This window comes from Rattus norvegicus, chromosome 3, assembly GCF_036323735.1.
Source record: "Rattus norvegicus strain BN/NHsdMcwi chromosome 3, GRCr8, whole genome shotgun sequence".
Classification (NCBI taxonomy): domain Eukaryota; kingdom Metazoa; phylum Chordata; class Mammalia; order Rodentia; family Muridae; genus Rattus; species Rattus norvegicus.
Genome location: NC_086021.1, coordinates 35,690,155 through 35,708,847, shown reverse-complemented (window position 1 = coordinate 35,708,847; position 18,693 = coordinate 35,690,155). Strand labels below are relative to the sequence as shown.

At 46.3% G+C, this 18,693-nt stretch overlaps 1 protein-coding gene across 4 annotated transcripts in view; it reads right to left on the bottom strand.

Moving 5' to 3' along the window:
- Nup214 (nucleoporin 214) overlaps positions 1-18,693 on the bottom strand; it is an 85,483-nt gene that overhangs the window by 29,476 nt on the left and 37,314 nt on the right. For 2 of the 4 annotated variants that reach the window (XM_039104750.2, XM_039104751.2), the window contains exons 22-28: positions 15,341-15,610; positions 14,336-14,497; positions 12,300-12,399; positions 6,112-6,162; positions 5,144-5,219; positions 3,993-4,071; positions 336-423 (exon numbers count right to left, since the gene is read on the bottom strand). In XM_039104750.2, coding sequence (XP_038960678.1) covers positions 336-423; positions 3,993-4,071; positions 5,144-5,219; positions 6,112-6,162; positions 12,300-12,399; positions 14,336-14,497; positions 15,341-15,610 — 826 coding nt within the window. The remainder of the gene's footprint in view (positions 1-335; positions 424-3,992; positions 4,072-5,143; positions 5,220-6,111; positions 6,163-12,299; positions 12,400-14,335; positions 14,498-15,340; positions 15,611-18,693) is intronic. The other 2 variants (XM_039104752.2, NM_001168559.1) reach the window with 1 other exon arrangement.

Below are 18,693 nucleotides of genomic sequence, written 5' to 3'. Positions count from 1 at the left end.
GTCAAGAGACCCAATCCAGGGTAGGCTGATTATTCTAGAGTCAGGCTGACTAATCACTCAATGGTGTCCGAATGAAAACACCTGGTGCGCCACACCTGATGACCTACAGAAGGGACATTCTCTGCCAGAAGAAAGGAAGCTTAGGCTAAAACCAGAGCAAATATGACAATAGCCCTGAACCACACAGGAGAAACAGTTCTAACATCAGTCAACTACTGCCACTGTCTGTCTGCGGATGTACCACTGTCTGCAGACGCACCAGCACAGATGTGAGCCCTCAGGGCTGACATGGTCTGGCTGATAGTGACTTAGTACAAACAAGTTCACACACTGACCCTGGGGAGGCGAATGAGAAAGGCTTGTTGAGCTGCCCCGTAGATGGGGTGGAGGTCACAGGTGACTCTGTCTTGGCCGTCCCTGGACCTGAAATGGACAAAATAAGGACATTCCAAAGTCAGTTAGGAGTGCTGTTCTGGTCTGTAATTCCCTACAGCTCCGACTGTGTGCTGTTGCTCAGAGCCACAGCTCCAGGTTTTGGAACCTCCAGTGTATCCTGTGACAATCTTCAAGCCAAGGGGAGCTGGCGTGTCACCTCCTTGTGCCCAAGGTCTCACAGTGCTGCTCTTTGGGTTTGTCATGGCATGACACATTCTCCTTTCCAGAAAAGACAGCAAACACCCTCTGCTGTGCGGCCTAACTCCAAAGCAGAGGATGCAACCCTCTGCAACAAATGACTGCCCCGCACACACGCTGGGAGAACCTGAGACAAGCGAGTGCACAGAGCAGGTATTTCTAAGCAATGGCCTCAGAGGTGCTCACACAGACTTTTCTATGCATTTCTGCTTTTCCATAGGTTTTACTACTACTTCTTCTTCTTTTTTTTTTTTTTGAAATTCAGCAAATACCAGTTTGTTCGCTTGCTCGTGTTCTCTCTCTCTCCCTCTCCCTCCTCCCTCCTCGCCCCAACCTACAGAGGTAATGGACACTTATTCCACATGATCATTCTAGAGTGGATCCTAAGCAGACACTGGCCTTCAGCCCCATGTTAATCTTCACTCAGTACTGAAATCCAGTGTGGGTTATAGAAAGATGCTCAGTGCAGGCTTGTCCCTAAATGACATGTAAAAATGTCTCAAGTGTTGGCAGAGTGCTGCCAAGACACCATCCCAGGCAGCCATAACATAATAAACGAGTAAGGTGAGTCTGCCAGGAGGAGGAATTGAATGTTCAACTGTAACGGGGCTGGAAGAGCGAGGAAACAGTCATGAGAGCACACAGGAAATGCCTGTGGGGAGGGAGATGGATGGCCCGGCAGGGAAAGGCCCTTGCTGTCAAGACTGAGACTTGGGAGTTGGATGGCTGGGCCCCACGTGGCGAAAGGAGGCGACTTTCTGACATCTACAGGAGCACTACGCTATGCTCCTCCCCTATTACAAAATGTAACAATTCTAAAAAAACAACAAATAATATATATTTGGACAAGATATTTTTTCAAGACAGGGTCTCACTATGTAACAACCCTGGCTGTCCTGGAACTCACTGTAGACCAGGCTGACCTTGAACTCACAGGAAACCCCTGCCCTCTGCTGGGATCAAAGATATGTGGTGCACTACCACTGCCCAGGATCAGAAAATTCTTAAGGGCACCTTTAAAACAGACTCCCAGGGCAGCTTTCACTGTTTCCATTACATTTTTACACTGACAGTTTTGCATATAACCATGTCATCATCAGTAAGACAAGAATTCTTTTTCTCCACACAGGGGTTCTTCGTGTAACTCTGGTTGATCTGGAGCTCACTATGTGGACCAGGTCGGACTTGAACTCAGAGACCTACCAGCCTTTGCAAGGAACAAAGGTGTATGCTGCTACCACTCGGCTACAAGAAAGTGTTCGATTACTAATGAGCAGGAGAGCTATTCTACAGGTTTCAGAAATACACATACAACCACACAACGAGAGATGAAGGAAAGAAGAGCGGCAGGGTAGAGGGTGGGGGAGGGAACGAGCATGAGAGAATACAGGTGTGGTGACTCATGCTTTTATTCCTACCACACTTGGGAAGTTGAAAGCAGGAAGGTTGCTATAAGCCCAAGGGCAAGGCTAGTCTGAGTTACAGTGAGCTAGATATAGTGAGTTACAGGCTAGCCTGGGCTACCCTGTGAGACTTTATCTCAAATAAAAAAGGTCTCTGCAAATGCATGCTGGGTTTTCAGGGACGTTCCAGTTAGAAGAGAAAAGCTCTCTAAGCCTTGATCATCTGCAAGGGAAGGCAGCAATGAGCAGTGAGGGGCTGAGAGAGAGGCAGGCCAAACTGCTGCCAGAGACAGGCCTGCCGCCAAAGGATCCTCCAGTCTCACCTTTTAAGTGGAGTAAAGGCTTTGCAACACAGTCCTTCAGAGAAGGAAGGAGATCGTGCCTTTTGAAACTTCTTAAAAAACATTAACCTAAATGACTCAAGTCTTTGCTGAACTCACTATACCTGTCTTGGCCTCTAGTGGTCTGTGTGTAAGAACACATGCACATGTGAGTGTGTGGGCACACAAGGAACACTTTGAATTTCAATCAGGTTCTGCATGGCAGAGAAAGGAAGTGCTTGAGTGACTGGTGGCCATTATGCAAAGTGGGCAGCTGCTGTGTGCCGTTCAGTCTCTGAGTCTGCTGTCAGGTGTGAATGAAAATAAAAATTAGAACCAAGTTGTGGTGTGCAGAGCCAAGTCAGCACAGGCTGTTCAATGGGAGCTGTGGGTGCCCCACCAAGTGGCTACAGGTCAACTGCAGACACAGAGAGGCTCATGGCTAGAGGCTTCCAGGGCTTAGGTGTGGGGAACCACAAGAGAGTCCGTAGTGAATGTAATGCTTGGCAGGGTCCTGGCCATGTCAAAGACCAATGCCTCAGCTCCAAAGGGGAAGAACAAAGCTTTCTCCCTGGTCTAAGTGTGAATGTTGAGAGTGTGTGCAGAAAACTGGAGCTTTTCCCCACACCCCTACTCACAGCCTGGAGACTGCTCCTTACAGAGATTGCTCCTATCAAGCTTAGCTAAATCTGGTTCCTTGCTTAGCTGTATGTACTGACCCTGCCTCCCTGCTCGAGTGTCTATAATAAACATGCTGAGCTTCCAGAATGCTGTGGCTGGCCCACCTGATCCCAGTTTCTCTCATTCCCTGGCCAATCCAATCAGGAACAGCACAAACCTTGGCAATTTATACTATGGTCCAAACACCTCCAGTTACTGTAAAAACTAACTTAATTAAAAATATTTATGTTTGAGTTAGTTGGCAAGTCTGTGAAGCTCTAAAACCTTGAATTATTAGCTTACCTACTAGGATCTTACACTGTAACAAGAATGCTGTATTTTATCTATTTACGGATTCTTAAATAGTTATTGTGAAGGGGCTGGGACTGTTCTCAGTTGAAAGAGTTATTTTCTCAGAGCACAGAAAACCCTGAGCTCTCTAAACCCAGGCACCTGGCACATGTACAGAATCCTTGCACTGGGAAGGCAGAGGCAAGACTATCATCTGTAGCTACATATATCAAATGTGGTATGTCATGCCTGAGCTATATGAGACACGCCCCTCAAGGGGGAGGGAAGGGAAGGGAAGGGAAGAGGAAAAGAAGGGAAATGAAGGGAGAGGAAAGGAATACCTGCAAGGGTGTCAAGAGGTAAGAGAGCTCTTTCCCTTTGAGAAGAGGGATGAGTGGTCAGCTGCCTCACATGCTTCTCTCTACACAACGGCATGCAGCAGGCACAACGATATTGCTACTACTTCTCTGAGAAAAAGAACATCAAAGTTTCCTCATGCTGAGCCTACAGTCTAAACCTCAACTTTTAGCAACTGTCAACGGGCTTATGGGTTTCCTCACAATTCCTCATGGTGGAGGCCTTTGGAATATGGCATCTGCCTTCCCACCTACTGGTTGCAGATCTACACAAGAACTCTCAGGAGCACTTTCGTCTTCACTCTCATGATACAGCCAGGGAGACTCACCTACAGCTTTATCCCCAGAGGACAGCTGACAGGACACTGGTGTGGGTCCTGACGGCTTGAAGGAATTTATCAGAGACCCCTGTACAGAACACAAGAAAAACATTTGTTAAACTGTTATTCTTGGAGTAAGTGAGCATGTGAAACGGAAACGTAAAAACATAAACTAAGCAAACACCACAAATACTTGAATTCAGTCTAATTACTGCGTGATTCATGGCTGACTTTTCAGTACCTAGTGCGGTGTCTGCCACATGCATGGTACTAGAATACTTGGTAGAGGACTGGATGGGCAGATGAAGAAAACAGTCCCAGCAATTAGTGAGTTTACAACCGAGAGCAGGACAACCACCTGGGCTTTGCACCTCCACCTGCCTTTCCTGCTCTGCTGCGTGAGTGAATTACTATCCGCCTTCCATGGAGGATGGTGTTGGGAACCCCCAGTCGGCAGCTAATGGTGCAGTCTCTAATTCTGGATTCCAGTGCAATCTAAAACTGCTCATCTCCAGACAGACCTGAGAGGAAGCAGGCCTGCTGGGAAAGCCTCAGAGACAGCTTGGTTCCCTTCAGCCTCCCCTAATTCAACCACCCCTACCCCCACTTCCCGCTTTCTTTATTATTTTCTTTTTCACTGTCTTAACTGCTCACAATGAGCCAAAAGTCAGAGCTAGACACATCACTGAGTCACTGAGAGCATGCCAGGCTGAAAGGCAGAGCTGCAGAAGATAGACTGTCCATACCCAACCCCCACTGCCAACAGTGCGGTGGGGGTGGCAAAGGGCAGATCGGTCAGCCGTGGTCCCTGCTGTCTCTATCAATACCTGACTGCATGAGCCTACAGGAGTCACTTGACCTCGGCTGCCTCAGGGACACATCTAAACACCTACTGTACAAGTCAGCTGCATGGACTGAGATGTTAAAAAGAAACAAAGGGCGAACTAACATCTCATCCAAAAGCATTCTCTTCCTATGGGGCCTAAGATGGCGAGTCAGAAAGTCAATGGTCTCAGTTGGTTAACCAGGTCGAGACTGGCATGAGTTATGGAAAAGAAGCAACAGCCCTTTCTAAGAATCATGCTCATTTAAATGAAGTAAATCATAAAATGACCTTCAGTTACTGAGACAAACAACTAAAGAACACATTAGTAAGTTACCTGCTTGGCTTGGCTGGCAGCCACTGGGGTTAACACTGCATGGGGGGCTTTGGCTGCTGAGTGCGGCCCAGAAGAACTGAAAGACAGAAAGCATTTGCTCAGACAGTACTAGGGGCAAACAAGGCCATCCTCAGGCCAGGTTCCTGCTGGATACGTGAAAACACGTTGGGGCAGCATACAGAAGTCTGGGACCCCAACCAAACTCGCTAGACATTTTGTTGAAGAATTAGTTTTAAATGAAATCTGGGTTTTCAATTATATAAAATTCAAACCAACGACCTTGTTAACTTTCTCCTACCTACAATTCTCTGAAACAATTTATAACCATTTCCAAATAAATGAGGTTCTTATTGGGACAACTGGCATTCCCCCTTGCTGACTCCCTGGTCAGGAAGTTCTGACTCTTTTTAAGCCTGAGGAAAAAAGATGTTCATCAGGAACTGTGAGGCACAAATGGTCAGCTGCACACACAGCAAAGGCCCTGCCCACTTACACTGCAGCAATGAGTGGATTCCACAACACACCTGCATCTTGGTTACTCTGTAAATGAAGGTACACCCCAACTTCCAAGGAACCCTTCACTAAACCTGACTGCTGTTCTTAGGTAACCACTGTTTCACTACCTAGCTCCTGACAGCATATGAAGAATCCACTGTCAGTCTGGTCACAGATGCAAGTTCTTATCATTTAGGAAAAGTTTTTCAATTTCTCTGTCCTCAGGGCAGTTACTGAAATGAATAGTTGTAGTTGTGGGATGTGGGTGTTTAGAACTATTTTCAGATTTGAGGGAAGATTATTAATAACTTAATTTGATGCCAGGCAGTGGTGGCACACGCCTTTAATCCTGGTACTCAGGAGGCAGAGTCAGGCAGATCTCTGAGTTTCAGGACATCCAGGGCTACCCAGAGAAACCTGGTCTCAAAAAAATTTTTTTTTCGTTTAAAAGAGAAAATCAGCAAACAGCTTACTTAGTCCTTAATGGTCCATCCAAATCTTCTGTGGGACAACATGTAAACTTCCTAGATTTGATTAGGTTGAAGAACAAAAACAGAGTCATTTTCAGTGACACAAACCCCCATGATGATTGTGCCAGAGCGAAGAAGCTGCAGGAGTGTGCTGAGGCGCTCCACCATTCAGGCCTCAGGTGCTATGCCTGCCTTCCTCCGACAGAGACCCAGAATGTCCTGGCGGGATCCCAGAATGGATTTAGCCAACTTGCTGACAGAACAGTTTGAGCTCAGGGAACCACAAGGCAACCTCCTTTTATGTAAAAAACCACAAGGTAACCTCCTTTTATGTAAAACTAGAAATGAACATTAAAAAACAGTATTTTATCTGAATCTTGGACAGTATTTGCAGCTAAATCTTAGTGACAACATGATGGTAATTCAATCATGAAGGCATAGTTGTGCATGGACACTTCTCTATTTAATTGTGACTATGCCACATGTCTCCTGGGCATCCTGAATCCCCAAACACAAAACCAGGAGGCACAGAGTGTGACACCACGTGACATCACTGTAGAGAAATGCTGTTTGACAGAAGCAGCCGACAAACCTACCGACAAACTAGCCTTAAGAAATCTCCACCTTGACTAAAAGGGTCAAAGAGCGAACAGTCCCTGCCTGAAGGAGTGCTCAAAGGGCTGCCCACGAACAGAGGCAAACTCAGGCCGCCAACACGAGAAATGTCCAGGAGAGCATTGGGGAAAGCCAGGCTGGGCACTGCCATAGTTTGAGTAACAAGAGGAACCGGAGACAGACTTGACACTGCTCGGATGCTGTGTATACCGTTACCAAGAACAAAGAAAACAAACCCATCCAACAGCGGGGCTAGGGAGGTGCTCAGTGGCAAGAGCACTTGTAGAGGAGTCATATTTAAATTCGGGTTCAGCACGATAGCTCGCCCGCCGGTCACCGCCAACCCTGACTCTAGGGAGTCAATGTCCCCTTCTGGCCCATACTGCCACCAGGCATGAAATCTACACACACACAGGCATGTGAGAGACAGGCGACAGGCGTGTGCATACACACACACACACAGACACAGACACACAGACACACACACACACACACACCTCTAAAAAAGCAGCTACCAGAGGACCACAGCAGAAGACAGCACAGTGGAAACCAGAGGCGCTGAAAAACAGACTCATTCCTTCTCCTAACTCAACAGCTTGCCCCAGTGGTCTACAACAAGAGATACACAGGTCTTCTTTTGGAAAACCTTAATTATTAGCAAGTATCTTTTAATAAATGCATATATGACAGGGCAGAACCAAGTAGACCTTGAATTATGTAACGAGAGGACAGTTTATCAAGATAAACAACAAAAAACAAACCTAGAAGGAAAAGGAGAAACGAATGAAAATGTAACTTTATTTACTTATTGGAGTTTTTTAGAGGCTAATAGCTGTTATGAGCAGCAGCAACAGCAAGATTCAGCAAGTACTTGATGGTCTCCTGAATCCATAGTGTTTAGACGTCTCTGTGAAAGACTATGACCCTAGAGAACATGACTTGATTATGTCAGCCAAGATGCATGTCTTTAGAGTAGAGTAGAACCCAGGTTTATATGACGATGACCCCTTTATCTATTAACATGGGTCAATAGTTGAATAGTGACTCTTTCTGTTAATGAATTTTTATCAATAAAGATAATTTAAATTTAAAAAGTAAAATAACATACCATGTTAACAGTGAAGAAAGACAAAAGAATACTTGGGAAGCAGGAATATCATGAAATATAGGGTCATCCTCAGCTATATACTGAGTTCAAGGCCAACCTGGGCTGAGACTTGCGGGGGGGCAGATTATTTTACTACTAATAAAAGGTAAATTGCAGATTTAATATTTTTAGTCTGGAAGATTACTTTCATTTTGTGTGTATACATGTGGGCACCCTCAGAGGTCAGAAAATGTTGCAAGTAGTTGTAAGCCACTCAGCATGAGCGCTAAGCCATCTCTCTAGCCCCTAGATTAATATTATTCATTAAGACAGCTGTAGAAAGTCTTATAATGTTAGCACACTGATTAGAATCGGATAAAGGGCAATGGGTCACGAACATTCAAAGAAGAACAACTGTAAGAACATCAAGATAACTGGAAACAGTCTTTCAACAAAGGAGACTGGAATGAACAGAGTGAAATGGGTCCTACCTCATACCATCGACAGGAGTAAACTCAAAAGTGATCAAAGATGAAAACATACGTTACACCTCAAAACCCTTTAAGGGTTGGATGTGCCCACTGCCACTGTGTGGCAGAGAGCTGGGGGTGGGATGGGCACTCGGTGCTGGCCCCTTAGAGCGCAGGCATGTCTAGCACAGCAGTAGCTGTTGGACCTGACCACTGCTGCTCCAGGACTTGCAGGCCACTATGCTTTACAAGCTATGAATCATGAGGAACCTCAAATAAAAAGTTTCCTTGGGCTCGTGAGATGGCTCAGTAGCTAAGAGCACTGACTGCTCTTCCAGAAGTCCTGAGTTCAAATCCCAGCAACCACATGATCCCATCTGTAATGGGATCTGATGCCCTCTTCTGGTGTGTCTGAAGACAGCTACAGTGTACTCATGTACATTACATACATACATACATACATACCCACCCACCCACAGTTTCCTTAAGTCTACCAAAACCTGCCTTCAGTCGTGTGTACTGCAGAGCTAGGCTTGAATCCAGAATGATGAACCAGAGGTAGTAAAACTGGGTGTGAGCTACTCCAGGAAGACAAAGATGCCTGACGAATGATGCTCTTAATCCACCCCAGAAAATGGAGGATGGGTCTCCTTGTAGAGCAGCGAAAGTCAGTGTAAAACTTACTAGAAGGTCAAGCTAAACAGTGGAGTAACTGGATGTGAATCTGAGGTCCATTTGTCTCTATGTATTAGAAACAATTTTTGTAATAAAATGACTTAAGAGCCACAAAACAAACAAAAGTCCCTCAAAGAAAGTACAAGCATTCACTTTATGACCCAGGATTCGGCATCCTATCCCAAGGGAGGTAGATGTCAAGTCTGTCCTCTGGTTTCCAAATAGACTGCCAAAGCACGCTAAAATTGTCTGCCATCATGGCTCCTTGAGCTGATACCCTACTGGCTCCCATTCCTCTCCGCTTCCCCTTATTTTTGTGAGCAGAGACCTCCTGGTATCACAGACACAAGCCAGACACACTCCTGTCTATTACATATGTCCACTCACAAGATCCGCTCCTTGGCTGTTTATAATGGTTAGTCAGGTCCCCTAAAGCCTTTCCTAGGTTGTTTTTTTCTGCACCACACCTACCATCATATACAGATAGATATTACATGTGTACATACATGCACCATAATTATATATATCCTATATTACATATTTAGTGTGTTGTCTCCATGACCAAGGCAAAGTTAATAAAACATGACCAGGATCAGTCTTAATAAGTGTGTTGTTTCTGGCCTGGCAGTGGTGGCGCACACCTTTAAACCTGGTACTCAGGAGGCAGAGGCACGTGGATCTTTGAGGTCAAGGCCAGCCTGGTCTACAGAGAGAGCTCCAGGACAGCCAGGGCTACACAGGGGATCCCTGTCTGGAAACCCACTTGGTCTCACTTCCTGCCAGGACTCTGTGCTCTCTTCCTAGTGTCTGGAACCTCTCCTGCACTCCCCACACAACACTGCAACAAAACAACTGTGCAACTGGTTGCCTGGTGGCCTCGTGGCTAAGGTCCCTGCGGTGACAACAGGGATGAAGGCCTTCTCCTCGACTACTTCTCCCTCACCCCAGGGAAGCACCAAACTCACAGCAGATGCTCTGCAGGGAGCGATACAGGAGTGTGAACAGCTATGGATTTGATCCAGGTAAAGAGAAGGGACAGCCTCACAACCATACAAGATACAGGGAGCAAAGATATGCAGGCTCATCCTCCGATGAATATGTGTGGTGTCACTCCAGGTTAGTTAAGTGCAAAATTAACCCACCTTAGAGACAGCTGCTGACCAGACCCTAAAAGTCAGTCATTGTGCAATGGACTTACCCTGGGGAGGGTGGTGAAATACATCAGTTTTCACTTATCAACTGTTTTCAGGATCATCAGTTATTCAATACACGACTATTGAAAAGGGCTAGTGAGAAGCCAAGCCTGATGACCTGCGCTTGACTGCTGGAACCCACAGGGTGGAAGGAGAGCCAATTCCCCTGCGTTATCTTCTGATCTCTGTATGTGCCTTGGCACAAGGGTGCACATGAACAAAATTAATTGTAATTAAAAACAATTTTAAGGGGCTGGAGAGATGGCTCAGTGGTTAAGAGCACCGTCTGCTTTTCTGGAGGTCCTGAGTTCAATTCCAGCAACCACATGGTGGCTCATAACCATCTGTAATGGAATGCCCTCGTCTAGTCTGCAGGTGTACATGCAGATAGAGCACTCATATACATAAACAACCAAATCTTTGAAAAAAATAATTTTAAAGTTAGAAAATGAAATAAGAAACTGCTTTAGGTGTTCAGTGCTTAAGCTCGATAACTGTATCAGAGTCCAACTCAGCGGAGAAAGGAAGAGAAAAAGTTTGTAGACTCCGATAGCTCAGTGTTAGGAGCTCCTACAGAAAACCTGGGTTCAGTTGGAGCACCCATGTAGGGTGGCTCACAACGACAGTGGTAACTCCAGTTCCAGGGGTTCTAACACCCTCTTCTGGCCTCCACAGGCTCCTGCATGTACACAGTGCACACACACTCATGTGAGCACACACATGCATACAGAAGATAATACCCAGAAGCTTCTCCCTCCACCATTTGTGTTCTGTTGAAGAGCAAAGCTAGGGAAGCCCTGCCGCAGACTGAGCAGCTGAGGGAGGTGAGCTGCGCACAGACAAAGCTGCTGTTCTCCTGTGGTCAGTGGTCCGTGACTGAGAAGCACCATTCCACACCGCACCCACACGCCAGGTACAAAACATTCTGCCTTTCAGTGGCCTCTCGCCCTCTGTACAGTGGGAATCTGCTATAGTTCTCTGAAGAGTTCACAGCAACCACAAATACCAGCCTTGGTCCAAATGGCATTCCAAGGAAGGCTTCAAGTTATTCCACGACAGTAAAGAGGGCAAACTTGGTTTGACTCTAAGATAATTAGAAATTTTTACAACAGGTAAATAGATCAACATGCAGACAGGCAAAGCCTAGCATCTCCATGGCAAGACCACTCAAGAAAATGAGCCTAGGGTAGGTAGTGCTAACAGAGAATAAGAATACGGTGCAAAAACACAGGCCTAGAGTTCCTCACTTTGCCACTGACTGACTATCCATGGGCACCAGACATTGGGTCCCCTAAAGATACTACTAGTCCCTGATGATCTCTCATCCAAGCCAAAGGAATGTCCCCCAACCTTCCAGACAGCACAGGGAGGTGAGCCACTCTATAGGAAATGTGGATTCAAAATTTATACACAGTGAGTAGGACATGAAGTGTTTCTAAAGGAAATGCACTTGTGTGTATGGAGGAGGAACAACTAAACAAAGCCCTGGTAGGACAGGGGCTGGCACCACACAACACCAGCCCCGGGATGGGAGGCCAAAGGCAAGTGGGCTGTGGCACGGATCTTGCCTAAATCAGCACAGAAGAGAAGTGGAGGTTCTGCTTGCTTCTCTAAACACTGTTTCTTCAGGAGAAATGTAAGGAGGTGAAATGCTGGGAGAGAGGTCAGGGAGGGCACTGTCATTCTCCATGGCCCACGTCTTTACATGGTGGTCAGCAGGACCTGAAGGCCAATTTGGAAACCGGAGGACATTAAAAAACTGGGTCTGGGGCTGGAGAGATGGCTCAGTGGTTAAGAGCACTGGCTGCTCTTCCAGAGGTCCTCAGTTCAATTCCCAGCAACCACATGGTGGCTCACAACCATCTGTAAAGTGATCCGATGCCCTCTTCTGGTGTATCTGACGACAGCTACAGTGTACTTATATATAATAAATGAATAAATCTTAAAAAACAAAAAACAAAAAACTGGGTCTATCAGACTTTACACCTGGCTTACAGCTTTTAGGGGGTGCCCTAGCGAGGTGAAAAGTCCACCTTCCTAAAAATTTAGTAGTGGCTGCCCCATCCTTCATAGTGCGGAGCTCTATAAAAGCTGTGACAGACTGCCTCCATAGCAAACTGTGGGATGCTACACAGCAGAGTCAGAACATACCCCATGGCCGCAGAAGGGGGTGAGGGGTTACTCTTCAGTTCCTGTACATTCACCACTTGAGGGACATTCTTCAAAGTGGATTCGGTCAGAGTGCTCACAGCTATGGAAACAGTGGAGAGAGAACCACATTAACTCCTGGAGAGGATTAAAAAACGCTCCTCTATAAAAATTAATGCCCAGGCCATAACCTCTAGACAGCGACCTCAGAGGAAGGAAATCTAGTCAGCAGTGCAGCCAACAGAACACCTGGCTATTACAGAGGCCAAGGAGTCGACTTCTCGACATCCTAGAGGAACAGTTCCCTGGCCAGCTTCTGCAGCAGAACACAGATACCTGTCACAGTGTTGGCTCATCTTGAAAGGGGTGGCAACACCCAGAGGATTAACAGTGTTCAGCTCAGGGCTGATGCCATTTATTCACCCGTCCTCCTTTCCCACGGGCTTATGATACGCCAGGTTCTGGGTAAATGTGTGGACACAGAAGCCGCTTAAAGGAGCGCAGGACAGACTCATGTCCAGAGATACAGCTGACTCCACCTCCCCAGTGCTCCCACAGGGCCCCCACCAGCAGCCTTCTGATCCTTTTTGTCTTACTTTTCCATCATACTTTATGACCTTTAATGACATTATTATTAACAACTCGAAAAGCCCGAGCAAAGCCCTCGTCTCCCCTGAGCAAATCCCAGGCAGCCTGTGGATCTCTGGGAAAACTCACTTCCTTCTCCAGCAGCAGAACTGGGAGGACACCCCAAACTGTCCACAATTCATCTTAACATGTGCAAGTGTCTCCAGCTTAAAAACTTGCTCCAGGAGACAGTGTGAAGGTCAGTGTTTCCACCATCCTAAATCCTGACAAACCTGAATTTTTTTTTTTAAATAATCAGCTAAACAAGGGACCTGATCAGCATGATGTCAAGATCCTATCTGTCTAGGAAATAAGGAGACTATCAAAGACATGTGTTTTGAAAACGTAAATGTAACTTAAGAGTTATCTTGCATTTAGTTTTTATTATGTGTTTTAGGTACTTTAAGGTTATAGTTAAACTTGATTTACTGCTATTTAATGGCTTTTAGTTTCTTTTGTTTATGTTTTTTTTTTTTTTTTTGAGACGAGGTTTCACTCCAAGTTCACAATACATCCCCATTTGGCTGTGGACTTGTAACAGTCTGCTTCAGTCAGCCCCCGAGTGCTAGGATCACAGGTCAGAGGCACTCACTCCATCTGGCTAACAGTTCTTCCCTAGCTCTGTGAGTTGGCTATGTCTTGGAAGTCTCAAGTGAAAACATTTGGCACTAATAGCTTTCAGCCTTGGCACTCTTCCCATTTGGGGACTAGATAACCTGTCCTTGTGGGGTGTTTTGTTTTAAGATTCTTCTTTAACGTTCCTCGCCAGCAACTCTACAGCTGTTTTTGGGCCAGCTGGAAAGATGACCAGCCTGAGTGAGAACCATTTGCCAAACTGACAAGCAGTGACAACTAGCCCTGAGTCCCATTCCCTCAACCTAAATCCTGACTAGCTATGTCACGGTCTTAACTAAAGCCAGTGACAATGTCAGGGCAGAACAGCCATTTGGAAAGGTAGAGCTCTGGCATATACTGCTTGGCTAACTTTCTCTGCTGACTGACTCAGTACTACAACAAAAATAGGCACAGTAGGAGTGCAGCCACCCTCCCAGTGCCTGGAAACCTGAAAGTACTGTTCTTATGATGTCAGACGGTCGGTTTTCCAAGATCAGGTTAGGAGTGAAGCAGAGATTCTCAATCAAATGTAGGAAAATCAGCATCAAAATTCACCAATTTTCCATAAAACTAAATGTGGCAGCACAGCTAATACCACTATTAGTGCCATCTTCTTCAAATTAAAAAACTTGAGACCTGGTCTTGCCTCTTGGGAGCTCTCCTCACAGGGATGAAGGCCATCAGCTAGCCTTCTCTTCTAAGAAGTGGCAAGAAAGCCATTTGTCAACCACCCCAAAGCCCAGGCCCGTGACCTGGGCAGCTCATACTGTCTCCTAGAAATGGGCTGTAGTCTTTACCTGGCGCCTGACTGGCCATCTGCCGTCTCAGGGCTGCAGCAGCCGCTGCCTGGGGAGCTGCGACAGTGTGGGAAGGACCTGGTGCACCATGCTTTACCGTTTTAGTTGCCAGCATTGTGGTGTCGGCTCCTTGAGGAATAACTTTGGTAGCTGACGTAGAGACTAAGATGAAAAGAAAAATTATCAGAAAAACGGGGTCATTGAAGGACATAGGAAAGTTTAAATGGTAAATTCTGTTGGGTTGTAAAAAAAAAAAAAAGATGCTAAAATCTGAAAATTTTATATTAAAATTAAACAAAATTTTCAAATTTTTTTTTAGTGTTACAGAGAACATTTAGAGCAACATAGAACCTGATTTCCTATAAAGTAGATTTGTCCCAGTACCTCACTCCTGTGTGTCTGCTAGAAGTCACTATGGCACAAGGCCCTGACCGTGTCCCGCAGCAGTGAGCACACAATGCAGATGGCCCCAGAGAGTGACTATGACATGGGTCACAGGAGCTGGTGAGCTGAGCCAGATGCCCCACAGCTGCTGACGGGAGGACATGAGTACACATGTTTTACACTGAGCAAACACCCCTCCTTACCTATGTTAACAAAGCGAAGAGGATGTATGCTGGAGTTAAGCTGTTATAGTATGGACCCTCAGAGGCTTTTATTTCATAGGAGCCTTACCAACCACTTCAAGAGAACCTATACCTTTTGAACCAGTTCTTCTAATTTTTGGTATACTAGCAGAAATGAATGGGAACTCAGTGGTCTGAAGTCTAAGCCCTGGTGAGTCCCCTCAGTAGAGACCTAACAGGGAAGAAAACTGTTCTGTAAAATGGCTTCATTCCTGTACTTTACTCTGTGTCTTTGCTAGAGGTCACTGTGACACACAGCCCTCACAGCGCCCTGCCACAGTGAGCACACCATACAGATGGCCTCAGTGAGTGACACTATGACAGGGACATGCAGCTCTCCAGCTAGTCCTCCATGGGCAGGTTCAAACTGGCGACTTACTTGAAGAGCTCATCGCAGCAGGTGAAGAACTATGAATCAGGTGAGGCTTTGCAAAAGGCATCGCCTGAGGCAGGAGACTGGGTTGGACAGAAGGTGTGCGGACCACGGGGGCATGCCGAGGGACTGGGACCACAGCCTCCTCCTCTCTGCAGGTCGGCGTCGGCCGGGCATCTTCTCCCTCCAGAGGGTGAGCTACGGACGACGCGGAGCTGCCTTCATCTAAGTCTTCATAGTACCTCTGAGACAGGAAGGCTGACCGAGACAGGCTGGCTACAAACGCCCGCCCAAAAACAACATTAGAAACTCGAAGCAAACCCGAAAGCCGTGCCATTTCCGCGCTAGGAGAGACAGACACAAGCAACTCGGAAAGCATCTTCATTATTTTACACCTCAGACGGAAGCAGCTACTGCAGAAGTGGATAAGATGCTCCGTGCTCAGGGGGGCTTTGACAGCTAAACTGCTAGGACAAGGACGGCTCTGACTGTCAGACGAGACTGAAAACAAGAGAGACAGTCAACACTGGTAGAAAAACAAGAGATTAAGCTCTCACAGGAAAAAGAGGGTATAAGAGGTGGCAGGCTGAACAGTCACAGCATTGCCCCTACTTTCCAACCGCAGAATATGAAAGCCAGACGCCTCAGTCTGAGTGTCTCACACACAGCTAAATGAGCCCAGTGACGCTCAACAAGGAACTGAACCCTGGCTTCCTCTGCTCTTCTTTACTCGGACTCAGGACTCAGGTTCTGCTGCCTTCTACCATGTGCTTGAGAATGCATGTTACTACTGTATACGGGAAAGACAAAATGCCTAGCCCCCTTTCCTTCCCCAGTAATTCAGAGCAGCACTCTTACACTATCGTTTGTCTGTCCCTCGAGGCAGACCATGCTACAAGATCTTAAGTCTCATGCTAGATAATGGTGGAGCGCTCGAGGCCCCAGCACTGGGGAGGCAGAGGCAGGTGGATCTGAGTTTGAAGTCTACCGAGTGAGTTCCAGGACTGTCAGGTCAGGGCTACAAAGAGGAAAGTTATCTAAAAAAAACAAACAAAATCATAGCATAACTGTGATACAATAGCTAAAGCTAAAAACTGGTACCACATGGAGGGGCCTGCTGCCCACTAGCTACTAGCCACAGTGGTGTGTGTGGTGACACAAACCTTTAATCCTACGACTTGGGAGGTAGAGGCAGGTGGACGTCTGTGAGTTCGAAGCCATTCTGCTCTACATAAGTCTAGGTCAGTCAGAACTACAAATGGAGACCCAGTTTCAAAAAGGAAATACAAATAATAATAGAAGTAAAAATAATGAAGTGTAAATATTAAAGTTCCCATTTCCAGTGCTCAATGGGCAGCAGCCTTTGCAATGCTGGACCATGCTCTGATCAAGTATTCTGAGACAGACAACTATGTGCTGGGTCAACTAAATATATGATGTCGGGATCCAAAATATTAAGGTTTATTTTTTGCAAACGGCTTGATATTTTCACTATTCAATTTAAGAATGTAGTTCCTTGTGTCTTCCATTTCTGACCCAAAAGTTGTTCAGTGGGAGGTTAGGGAAGCCAGGTGAAGTAATTTATCAGTGCGTAAGGCAGAGCTGTTACTTTTATGGTCTTTGTTTCACTGAGCAGTGTCACCTGTCAAGACATACTTCTATAACCAAAGGCAGCACCAGGAAGGAAGCAGGGGCAGAGCCTATACGTACTGTGTCAGCTACTTGCACAGTCATAGGATTCAGGGACTCCTATTGAACATTTGGCTAATGCTTAGAGCGGTGAAGCAATTTGCCTAACGTTGTGAAGTTGGTAAGTAGCCAGAACTCAAACCCTTGTGCACCTAACTTTATAGACCTTTTTCTCAACACTGTTATTTAAAAGGATCCTATGCCAACAGAATTTCTACATAGGGATGGATGGACAAACAGACAGAGGGTTACACACACACACACACACACACACACACACACACACACACACACACACACAAAGGAGGTAATGTCACACATCTGATGAAACAGGGAGCTTACAGGTCAAATCCCATGAATTCTCTTCATTTTCTTTGAGACAGGGTTTCTCTGTGTATCCCTGAATGTCCAGGAACTCACTCTGTAGACCAGGCTGGCCTTAAAGTCAGATCCACCTGTCTCTGCCTCCCAAGTGCTGTGACTAAAGGTGTTGCTACCACCACCCAAGCAATCCCTCTCTTAAAGGCACAGGACTAAAGCAGAGGGGGAGGCTGAAGGGATAAGGCAGAAGTTCAGGGAGACAAGATCTCTAGCAAGAATGTTCCTGTGTAATAGTGGGCTGAAGACGAGGTACAGAGGGGATGAGAGCCACATCCTCCAGCTCCAAGAGTCCTCTCTTCAGTGCTTGGAAGTACATCTTCACCACAGTGCCCACAGAACAGCTCAGTCAACACCTGAGTCCAGCCTGTCTAAGTCACACAGTGTCTGAACTCAACTGTACAGGCGGCGGCAGCAGATGCCATCTACTATGAGCCACTAAGTCTGTGGTGATTGGTTGCAGCCCTCTTGGAGCCCTGTTACCCTGTCTCTTCATTAATAGCTCAGGAAAAACAAACAAGGGTTGGCGTGGGCTTGGTCCTAAGTGCAGACCCAGTGTGATCTTACTACCAAAACCACTCTAACAGCAACTGCACTACAGAGTCCTGAGCGGGAGGGAGAAGTGGCGCAACTGTGGAAAACTGTGGATGCCCCTTTAGCTACAACAGGGTCACAGTGCAAAAACCAACTGAAAGTGGAAGAAGCCAATCAGAAGGGCACAAAATATATGGAGGCTGCCAAACTCCACAACTCAGCTGGGTCTACAAGAAATGTGCTCAGGAGCTCACAAGTAACCTACAACTGGGCAAAGTCACCCAGCAGGAAGCTTGTTCTATTAGAAAGTATTGAGTGTCTTCTGTAAGAAGATTTTGAACAGTGCCCCCCTGAATTTGAAGACAAAGGCTGCAAGAGCACATTCTTCCCGATGGTAAAGTAGAGGATCCTAAGTGAAGCTCAAGCTAAGGCATGGACATCTCACTGGCTCAGTGACTATCTATATTCTCTTTGTTCTAACACTTATTATATATGAGTACACTGTCACTGTCTTCAGACACACCAGAAGAGGGCACTGAATGCCATGACAGATGGTTGTGAGCCACCATGTGGTTGCTGGGAATTGAACTCAGGACCTCTGGAAGAACAGTCAATGCTCCTAACTGCTGAGCCGTCTCTCCAGCCCAATTATATATTCTTAAAGGTTTCTTTTATCAAAATAATATATTAAGGGAGGTTGGGGATTTAGCTGAGTGGTAGAGCGCTTGCCTAAGGCCCTGGGTTTGGTCCCCAGCTCC